The sequence below is a fragment of the Fusarium graminearum genome, chromosome 4 (assembly GCF_000240135.3).
Source record: "Fusarium graminearum PH-1 chromosome 4, whole genome shotgun sequence".
In the NCBI taxonomy this organism is placed as follows: domain Eukaryota; kingdom Fungi; phylum Ascomycota; class Sordariomycetes; order Hypocreales; family Nectriaceae; genus Fusarium; species Fusarium graminearum.
The window spans coordinates 6,555,340-6,565,665 of NC_026477.1; the positions used below are offsets into that span (position 1 = coordinate 6,555,340).

Sequence of the window (10,326 nt, forward strand, 5' to 3'; positions counted from 1 at the left end):
AAAGGGGGCGCTGTATGAGTAGCGCATGGCTTTCCAGAGATGAGATACATGATCACGTCAGATACGTCAGAGGTTGCCTCAAGGCGCAGTCCGAGGATATCGTTTGATGTGGTTTACGAATTGATGAGCGTTTCGAGAGGAAGTTCTTCTGTTTCGTTCGCCTTCTACCCGCGCATCCGTTATGCTGACCATGCCCACGCACTGATGCCTTCGAGTCACTCGCCTGAAATCCTTCCTCTTCTTCCGTCAGGTTCTTCTTGATGAAGGAGTTTTCAATGCCACCCGACTACACCATGTCCAACAGGGCCTCATGATGTATTCCTTCACGATACCAGCATTTCACTCCAACATTCCTGCCTAACACAAGGCGACAAGAAGGATTGAAAGGACAGCCTTGATTGACCCTTTCTGAAACGAATTGATTGGTGTGCAGACTACCAGAAGCAGCTGGGCTCGGCCTACCAAAAGGATCATGGGTAATCTATTTTCCTAGGCCTCAAAGCCCTAGGATCGTCCTTCGGGATAATGATTTCCGAATGGTGATGGCTGCTTGCAGATTAATACACCACTACCAATAGTCCTCCCTATCACTGTCGATCAGCTGAGCTTATATTGTAATTTCGGTGTGATTTCACGTCGCTTGTCTGGCCTCTTGTTTCAAATTGTCAGCCCTGTAGTATGATAGCACCTTTGAGGCCACAAAATCTGGCGGTCGTATAGACTTCACCTATGGTCACACATGACACATTCCACACTCAACACTGCTTAACGCTGCACATTGCTTCGTGATCGTGAAATCCTAGTAGAGTAATTGTATAATACAGATCGACTTTATGCAGCCGTGGAGCATTGACAAATGCGTCCGACTTGCTTACCCTTGACTGCGCCCGTCAATATACACTTCAAAGCAATTCGGTCACAATGACGGCCCACCAACATGGTGTTTCATGGTGTAGAAGATACAACCAACCAACCTTTCTGCCTCAATTACCCAACTGTCAATAAGGCAACTGAATCATCAGGCGATTTCCCCCTCAATTGATGCCTTTTACATTTGCTTGATAGGCCCAACAATCGAATGTATCCTGCTGTTGAGAGACACAAGTGTCGAGGTGAGGGTCGGCTGGTAGCATTGAGAGACGTGCATGTGTGTTGGTAGGCGTAGGCTGCTAGCATCCCATAACAAATATGTCGGCCTCTGTTGGTCATTCTTGCAAACATTTTCAAGGCTTGAGTGACATCTGTTGGGTTGGTTTGCTCAGACCGCTCATTTTGACTTGTAGCAAACTCCAGTGAAGCCATTGACAACTCGATACAGATGATGTGTCGCCAGCCGTCCCCGAGACTATATCTGATTGCGTAGTATTTTGCGATCGTCTCATGGCGAATTTGCCTTGACAATCTGTTTGGTTAAGAGTTCACCGGATTGTTGAGCCGGATGCTGAGCCGCAGCTGCCAAAAGCAAATATGCAGCCACTTAATAGACGGCTGGGTATTGAATCTGAAACTTACATGTGAGAAGTGACGAGGGAACAAGATCTATCATTCGACTGTGTTTTCCATGTCAGCATTTATCCATTTGTAGTATGTATAAGCGTAGGAGAGAACTCCTGACAAGCCGTTGCCTCCTCAGTTGGAAGCGAAGTGTAGTCGGTACAATCGCCAACACATTTGGCAAACAGAATTGAAGTAATGTCGTAAAAGATAAGAAAGACTAAGAGTGCAGTGAAATGTATTGTGATAACAGGGAGCTTCACCGAGTGCAGGACAGTGCAGTTTGCCAGTGCTTGACAATATTTGGGTGCAAGGCGACTGTAAACTGTTACACCGCTTCCGCGAGAAACCAACGGACGATCTTGAATATTTCTTGAGGTTAAGGAGGAGAGAAGAGACGCGGGGAGGGCACCGTCACGAATATATTGAAGAGAGTACACGGAACACGTGTGGACTCGCACACCGGTACTCTGTATTACACACGGGATCTCCCAGTAATTACCTAGTTGCGCATTGTGGAACAAGACGTGGGTGCATGCTGGCCATGGAAATAGAGGCCGTATTAGCATGGGCATTATATATGCTAATACCCGAGCAACTGAAATATGGCCTGATCTTTGGCTGTTGTGTAACTGGTGATGGAACACATGAGCTTCAGCTTCAGTTTACAACCGCCAAGGTAGCCAGTCGGTATATCTATCGTCGGGCATAGCATCATGGTCTCACAAGACCAAGTAATCTAGACTGTCCACTTCACGTGAAGCCCCTACATTCTGTGATAGTGTTCGACATGCAGGACTAATGCTGCACCACACGATAAGTGTCACCATCGGCCTCATTGAATCAAGAATGTAAGTCATCTGCTGAATGAATGCTTGAAATTGATGATTTGCAGTTTGTAATGACCCTTTGTTGCGTACGTCTCTTTCAGCTTCTTACACATTTGCGTCATTGTATCAGCAGTTTGAAACAAACACACCTAGGAGCCACCGTGATTCCAGAGTGAAGATGTGTTCAGCACCACCCTCCCTTCGGTCATATGTAACACTGGATGCCCTCGGAGTGCGAAGGATAGGAGTTACACCAAGGAGGTGATGCAGTTGCGATATTGAGGCTCAAGTGATTCGCAAACGGTGGCAGGGCGGCTTTTAAGGCAACTGGGTGTGACAATTGACGAGACCTGGATCGAATGCTCAATTTCAGATCGAACAATGTGTTCACACGCAGGAGGTATGCATGGAACGACCACACCTCTTCATGTTTGATCAGCCTGGCATGCATACGATCCGTGTACAAAGGAATTTAAAAACAAGGCAGAAGGCAGCTCGCGATGCGTCCCAATAAGCTGAGGTAATGGCCACAAGAAGCCCAAGGCTGAAGCCCCTTACTAGGGAGGCTGAAAGGAACCTGACGCAAGTATTTGCTCATAACCTATTGAATGGAATTCAAATTTTCTGCTGCCTAGAGGCTTACTAGATTGTAGTAAGTGAGAGTTTAGATATTTGACCAGTTATCTCGATACTGTATCATTTGATATGTACTTACAGGGCGTTTGCCATGTCTAATTGGTTGTCTTGGAAGGAAGCTGTGCCAACCAGCCTCTAGAAATACCAGCACGGGGGTATGGAGGGGACGGGTCCGATTTGACAAAACAGTGCTACCATAACTCTTTTGTTGAGTGGTTGGCCAGCCGCTCGCCTTTCCAGAAGCCTAATAAGGTGATGAAGACCAATAACATGGATGATGCCCCGGACATTCTCCATTTTTCTCGGGATGTCGGCCGGGTAAACGGGGCCGGTCCGGGGCCGGCATTCGTCCGTCCATCAACCAGCAATTATAAAGCTTTGCTGAACAGATTTGTCAACAACAAGCTGGCAGAAATGCCAGCTCTTCCAGAGTGGCGTTTTTAACAATTTCTTAGAGATATATTCATGCAGATTCTGCACCTTCATGCCAGATATCAAGAATATAGTCTAACTAAGCATCATCGTGTAAGCAAACGTGGCAAGAAGGAGGCCTCTTTATAAGAGGGCCTCGCCTTCCCGCCTTCCGTCTCCCGATTGAACGAAGTTTGTTTCCCTCTTCTTCCCGATTTTCATCTTATGATCAGATTGTTGTTCTTGTCAGCCCCAGTAAGCTCACTCCTGCCTATGATCTCCACTTTAGGCAAAAGGTAGTTACCTGGCAAAGGAGTCACCGGGAATGAACAAACTCATTTCTTTCGCTGGGAACATCCTTCGAGTCTCGGCCAGTGTGGACCAAAACTCTGGCAGAGGCGCTCCAAAAGGCAGCTGAGTCTAGGTGTTCACCAAAGTTCACTGGAATTGTTTCCAAACCATCTCTGTTGGTCTATCCAGTAAAGGCCCGATGACCAACACAAATACCATCAAGTGTTGGTAAGAAAAATGACGAATTTCTTGGGGCGTTTTATCGTTTGTCCCTCGGAATGATTACTTGATAATGAGGTTGGTGCGGCTGAAGCCACGGACCATCGATAAAAGGAGGTTCGAAGCCAATCTAGCAATGTCGATGACAGTCCATCATTTCCGCTGAGCAAATGCCATTTACCAGATGTCATTCTTCCCGGCATCTCGATATGGAGGCTCCAAATCAGTGAAAGATGCACAAAGTACTGGTTGTCAGTTGACAAAGCCAGCTGCTGGCATGACAGCCTGATGGGCTGCCCATATTTGGCCAGATCGAGGAGAAAGCTGTCTCGTGAATATGTGTTATTCGTGATCGTGAAAATAGCCGGTAGCTGAGCCACTTTTGTCCACAAAGCGCTTTGCGCGTACGAATTCACGGTAGCGCTCTCTGGAATGAACGCTCGCTCAAATTCGTGGAGGAACGATGTGTAGAATCGAAGTTGTCGGGGCGTTGAACATCTGGAGTAAGCGGTGATAAAACCGAGATGTTATCATTGCGAACCATTGCCCATATCCGTACATAAGGGTTGAAAATAGGTCACATCCTAGGCTGATCTTGCACGTCCTTATTTGTCTTAATTCTGGGGCGTACAACACGGCAAATGCGAACTGGCCGCCATGATCACAGCCTAGTTTCCCTCAGGTACCTACCCGAGGTAAGTTGATAAATACGATGACAAGCCTCTCATATCTTCATTTTTTAATTCGCAAGACCTCACTTCTTCTACGTTCCTGAGCGAACTCATGTTCTAATTACACAAGTCCAACCCCCATTTATTTATTCATTGAACTTTTTTTCGAAAGTTGATGAAGGTGGTCGGGTCGAGACTGGACTGCTTTCATCGTTGCATGTGAGAAAAGAAACCTCACGTGGTGTATAGGCTCGCACTGAGCTACTGACAGACTTGACACATCTTTGACACATCTGGGCAATACAGATAAATATTTATTTATATGTCTTTGTGATCAATAACAAGAAATAACATCTTTGCAATATCTGGTACGTGGTTCTTACTCAACAACTAACAGCAGAGAAGGCTGGGATTTCCAATGGTGGGCAAGACTAATGGGTGCGCGCAGAGCCTCATCGATAATAAGGCAACGGGCGAACCAAAAAGCGGCCCAAATAAGCTACTTACACAAGTACAGTATCACCGAGACGCCACAAATTGCAGCGGGTAAGTCAAATTAACTTCCACACCTTGACAAGGGATATACATCATGGACCATTATGTCTGCATCCATTATTCTATCTTGTTATTTTTCACTTTTGTTTTTGGCTTTGCGAACCAGACAGGGCCATGTCATAGTCATGCACTGAGATATGGGCAGGAACGTTGGGCAACCCCACGGGCGGCTCTTGCCCCTCTCTATATTTGCAAGTCAACGAAAATAGTACCTTGTGGATGCTGCTCTTGACCTTCCTCCCTTTGGCCCTCCACTTCATTTTTCCTTTCCCCCTCTACTCTGTTCTGTTCTGTTCTGCCCCAATCTGTCCCAATTTGCTTCATGTTCACCCTCACGCTTTGGACAATTGACAATGGATGACTGAGTTTTTCACCTGCAGCAGATCTAGTTCTTTCGTGTGATTTTCGTCTCATACACACCCCTCCCATCAGCTTCGCTGACCGGCTTCGGTGCGATCTCTATGCTGTGTCATAGTCAAGAATGGCGGATTTCAGCAGCAAATGGGTGCGCCATCTCAGAATCCGGGATCGTCAGGGCAGGGACAAAGGGGGAGAGTCCCAGTCCTATTACACCTGTGATATCTGCGGTAATGAATCCCACACTATAGAAGCATGGCGCGAACATGCTCAAAGCGATAATGAGCATCGTAGTAAGTGGCCAACGGCGCAAGCAGCCGATGAATACGTTAAGGGGTGAGCATATCTCCCATCCAACCGGCATGGTATACTTATACTTATTTTTTACCCTTTGCAGTAGTGCCAATAGACCCGGAAGCCAGGACTCCTCTGTTAGTAGAAAACGCCGGGCAGACACACATATTGGAACCACAGAGGACCAAGTCCCTTCTGGGACTGCAGCCGATGAAAATCGAGATGCAGACGGGCATAGAGACAAGCGCTGTTCACCCCCACCGGCACGTCCGACGCCCGGCAGTCCGCAAGTTAGCCGCAGCCGCGCTCGCATTGAGACCCGGATCGACTTTGACCGCGGTCCCCACAAGAATACTACCGGCCGTCAGCTATGGAGTGAAGACAACCCCCAACCAAAGTCACATAGCCAAGGCCGTTCTGTCCCTCTTCCTTCACCCAGACAGGGGCCACCTCCCAAGGCGAACAGGCATACACAACCTACTACACAACAACCCCCTCCACCTTCTGTCATCGATGATGACTCGTCAAGGATGATGCGTCAGCCGGAGACCCGGCCAATCTCCCAAGACCAACTCGTCGCCGAGGTCAAAGGCATATATGCAGGATTGGTCATGGTCGAGACCAAATGCATCGAAGTAGATAATGCACAATCATCCAACACTGATGCCAACTCAAAGCTCAACAACGAACAATGGCAAGCGTTAATTGCATTACACAGAACACTTCTTCACGAACATCACGACTTCTTTCTCGCCAGTCAACACCCCTCTGCCAGCCCGGCTTTACGCAGGTTGGCTTCCAAGTATGCTATGCCTGCTCGCATGTGGAGACATGGAATTCATTCCTTTCTTGAACTTTTGCGACATCGATTGCCAGCCTCTCTCGAGCATATGCTCACTTTCCTGTACTTGGCTTATAGCATGATGGCCCTGCTCTACGAAACCGTGCCTGCTTTCGAAGATACATGGATCGAGTGCCTTGGTGATCTTGGCCGATATCGTATGGCCATTGAGGATGATGACATTCGCGACCGAGAAGTATGGACCGGTGTAAGTCGCCATTGGTACAGTAAAGCCTCGGAAAAGTCTCCCACGACAGGAAGACTTTACCATCACTTGGCTATCTTGGCAAGACCCAATGCGCTTCAACAGCTGTACTTTTACACCAAGTCGCTCTGTGTGCCCATTCCGTTTTCCAGCGCCCGGGAAAGTATTATGACGTTATTTGATCCTGTATTGAACAACAGTCCTACCCGCCTGTCCCCAATTGATGCTTCCTTTGTTCGCGCTCATGGCATACTTTTCTCTGGGAAGTCCTGGGACCAGCTTGAAGACACTATGAATGGTTTTAATAAACAGTTGGATAGTCATATCGCCCGGTCTACTAAGAGATGGCTGGAAGCAGGGTTAGTCGGAGTTTCGAAAATCACTTGAGCCATACTGACTTACGCAGATACTATACTGCAATCTCTCTTGCTTGCTCTCTCCTTGGTTATGGTGCCGAATCCAATATCCTGATGCGAGCTATTTCCAAGAAGCCCGAGGAGACAGATGTTGCTATGGGCGGGAGTACAATTTCCGAGGCCATGCCGGATGAGAAATTCAAGCCTGCTCTGAAGTTTGGAGTAAGCACGATTAAGATCGTAGTTAGCCGCTGGGGAGATACCAATACGTTGCCTTTCCTGCATACGATTATGGTCTTCATGAACTACATGACTCGATACCCCGCGGCCATGAACCACTTGGAGGGTGAATTCCCTTGGAAGCTTACCGCTCTAATGCTCAACTCACTGTTAGGATCTTGCGAGCCTGGATACAAAGTTCAAAGACAGATACCACTGCCGGATAAGGATCAGTCCCCGCGCCCTTTGCCAGAAGATTTCGCAATGCGAGGCTTGCTCTACTCGGAGGACTATATTCCTAACGATTGGTTCCACAATGAGAAAATTGACGAGGACGAGAAATACTTTGAACTGGCCTCCATGGCAGAAGAACGCAGAGGCCGGATTCTTTCCCTGGGATGCAGCATTGCCACTTCAGGCAGCTGGCTAATTTGGGACGAAGCCACTAGCCAGTTCTCACCGGCGGCCAAATACGACATAGACTTACAAGACCCTTCGGCAAGCGCCCCATTCCTCGTTGATTTAGCAGAAGCTTGATCTTTCGGGACTATCCCAGCAACAAACATGGAGATCTTGCTATGATGTTGAATTGCGCATCAAGCCTGGACCATTTCTCCGGACATTCAGCATATACTTTAGTCAGAACCGCCTGATATTTATCTGATGGATCGTCTTTCAACGTGTGGGTATACGCATTCAACACCCCGCAACCACGACGATCTATTTTTAACACATAGCAGACCGGATAATGTCGAGTCTTGAAGGACTTGCGGATTCATCCTGCTATGGGAGAATGCTGGTGGAATTTATGAGTTTCTGGCAATGCTTATCATGGTTTACAAAAAGCTATGGAAAGAAACCTCGTTCATATCCATCAGCGCCTATTTCATACGTTAGACTCCGGCTCAAGATTGTCGGATTGGCGGGATATGGTTTGCGCTGTCACTCATTGCATTTTCTATCTTTCCCTTTTTTGTCCCCCCTCTGTTACTATTTTGTATTGCGTTTTGTACATTCATAGTTCTCAAATTGTCTGTTTGATCGAACAAATACGTAGATATTGTTTTTTTCTTGTCATTATCACTTGTTTTCTCACTTGTTTGTGGTGTGGTGTTGTGGAAGGGAGGCTGTTTGTCAACTTTTGAGATAACCGAGATAATAACGGGAACAGAGTAAAAGTTCAACAAGTCTTGTGAATTTGTTAAAAGCAGATGCGAATTGTTTGGTTTGTTGTTTGATGAAGCAGCCAAATGAATCAGGAACAAAGAAGAGAAAAGCATTGATTGCGATGTAAATGTTGAATATTGAACAAAGAGCGGGAAGTGGATCTCCCGCTCCCGCATCCGGACACTTGCATTAGGGTTACCGAACTGGCGGGTCAAAATGCAGTGACTTGGCCGCATTTCAGGCCTCATTGTGCCGTAAAGGGTATCCAGAAATGGCCAGGATTACATACAGACAGTAACAACAAGTTTGATTTTTGCAGAATGTTGAAAATGGCTGTAAACACCAAACCACGTGTCGTCTTCTCTACCGAGCATGGGCAGAAGCTGGCCTGATGTGGTTTCTTGTGTTGTCAAGACGTCATTGGCCTACGTATGCTTGACAATGCTTGACGTTGCACGACGAATCGGAGAATATCCATGGCATGACACATTCATGCGTTGACAGATTTAGGTTTGGCTGTTATTGGGTTGATTTGGGCATTGCGACATGGTGTCCAGACTATACAAAGCTGGCTGCCTATTAGATTCGACCGTCGTATCATTTGGTCAAATATTTGGTGGTTGGTACAACGTCAAGCAAAATTTACCTTCGGCATTTGGTCAAATATTGTTCGGTAGTTGTTTCATGGGAGGGGTGATATATGCTAACCACGGCGGTGGTCATATGATGCCTGATGTGTGCTAGACGAGATAGCTATTGCGGCGAGAACTGTTGACAGTCCATGGTTGTAATATCAGGATGAGGCACGCTATCAGGTTCGGTAATATTGCAAGGTCACAAAGCCTCATGTTACAACACAGGCATGTTGGAAAGAATTCTGCACTCTTCCTTGACAAGAAACCAAGTTACATATAAGAAGGCATTCAAGATTCCCGACGTGACCAAGTCATAAAAAGAAAGCATGTTGCCCTACCTAACACATGATGTAGGCTGCTTCAAATCATAACCGAGATACTGGAATCAAATTGCATGATATTTCTCTCGAGGCCTCCAGCGTCTGCAAAATCGATAGCGGCCTTGAACCCGTGATGAGAACCCTTGTAGAATGACTGCCAAGTGAGGTTTACCGTGTAAATTAGTGGCTTGGTACTCAGCCTGCAACAACATTCGAGTCGGGAAAACACGGCATCAGTGCAGTGATTAGGGCAACAAACATTCGTAATCCAAATGATGAAGGTTTGAAATGGTGTGGTTCCTCGGACAAAAGCAAGAGAAGCTAGATAAGGAAGGAGGTCAGTTTAAAGCTTTTCGCGTGCAGTTCAACATAATGTTGTTGAACCGAGGTGTCATGGAACGAGTGGCACTTGGATTCCCTTTGTTGAAACCACGCACGGCGATAATGCATAAAACACTCGTGTAATAGAAACTGTGGTTCAATGGTTTATTCGATCATTTCAAAAGCTAAAATGGCACGACAGCTCCAACCTTGCTATTGTATACAAGATTATGCAATAGAGGGGTATTGTAAACCTGTCACTACGATGAATGCAGTTGTTGGTGTTTGGGAAACATCACTGACAGTAACATGTGACTTAATCGCTCAACAGTTGGTCTGCAGCATTATCGATTATAGGAAATATTCTAGAATCCCAAGCTACTTCTAAGAATCATTCTAGAATGCTTCTAGAACAATCCTAGAAAATGACATGCCTGGAACCGTGAGACTTCGATCTGCAGTTGCCTTGGGGGGCTCATCTGATATCTGATACCGGAGCCCGAG

At 46.7% G+C, this 10,326-nt stretch overlaps 2 protein-coding genes across 2 annotated transcripts; one reads left to right on the forward strand and one right to left on the reverse strand.

Moving 5' to 3' along the window:
- Positions 1-5,588: 5,588 nt before the first annotated feature.
- FGSG_09412 (uncharacterized protein) lies at positions 5,589-7,916 on the forward strand (the record flags this gene model as incomplete). Its single annotated transcript, XM_011330027.1, has 3 exons — positions 5,589-5,757; positions 5,939-7,163; positions 7,211-7,916. 3 exons carry the CDS (start codon positions 5,589-5,591, stop codon positions 7,914-7,916), a joined length of 2,100 nt encoding a protein of 699 aa, XP_011328329.1.
- A 368-nt stretch (positions 7,917-8,284) lies between these two features.
- Positions 8,285-8,794, reverse strand: FGSG_13573 (uncharacterized protein; the record flags this gene model as incomplete). The annotated part of the gene is made up of 1 exon (XM_011330028.1): positions 8,285-8,794. One exon carries the CDS (start codon positions 8,792-8,794, stop codon positions 8,285-8,287), a length of 510 nt encoding a protein of 169 aa, XP_011328330.1.
- Positions 8,795-10,326: the final 1,532 nt, after the last annotated feature.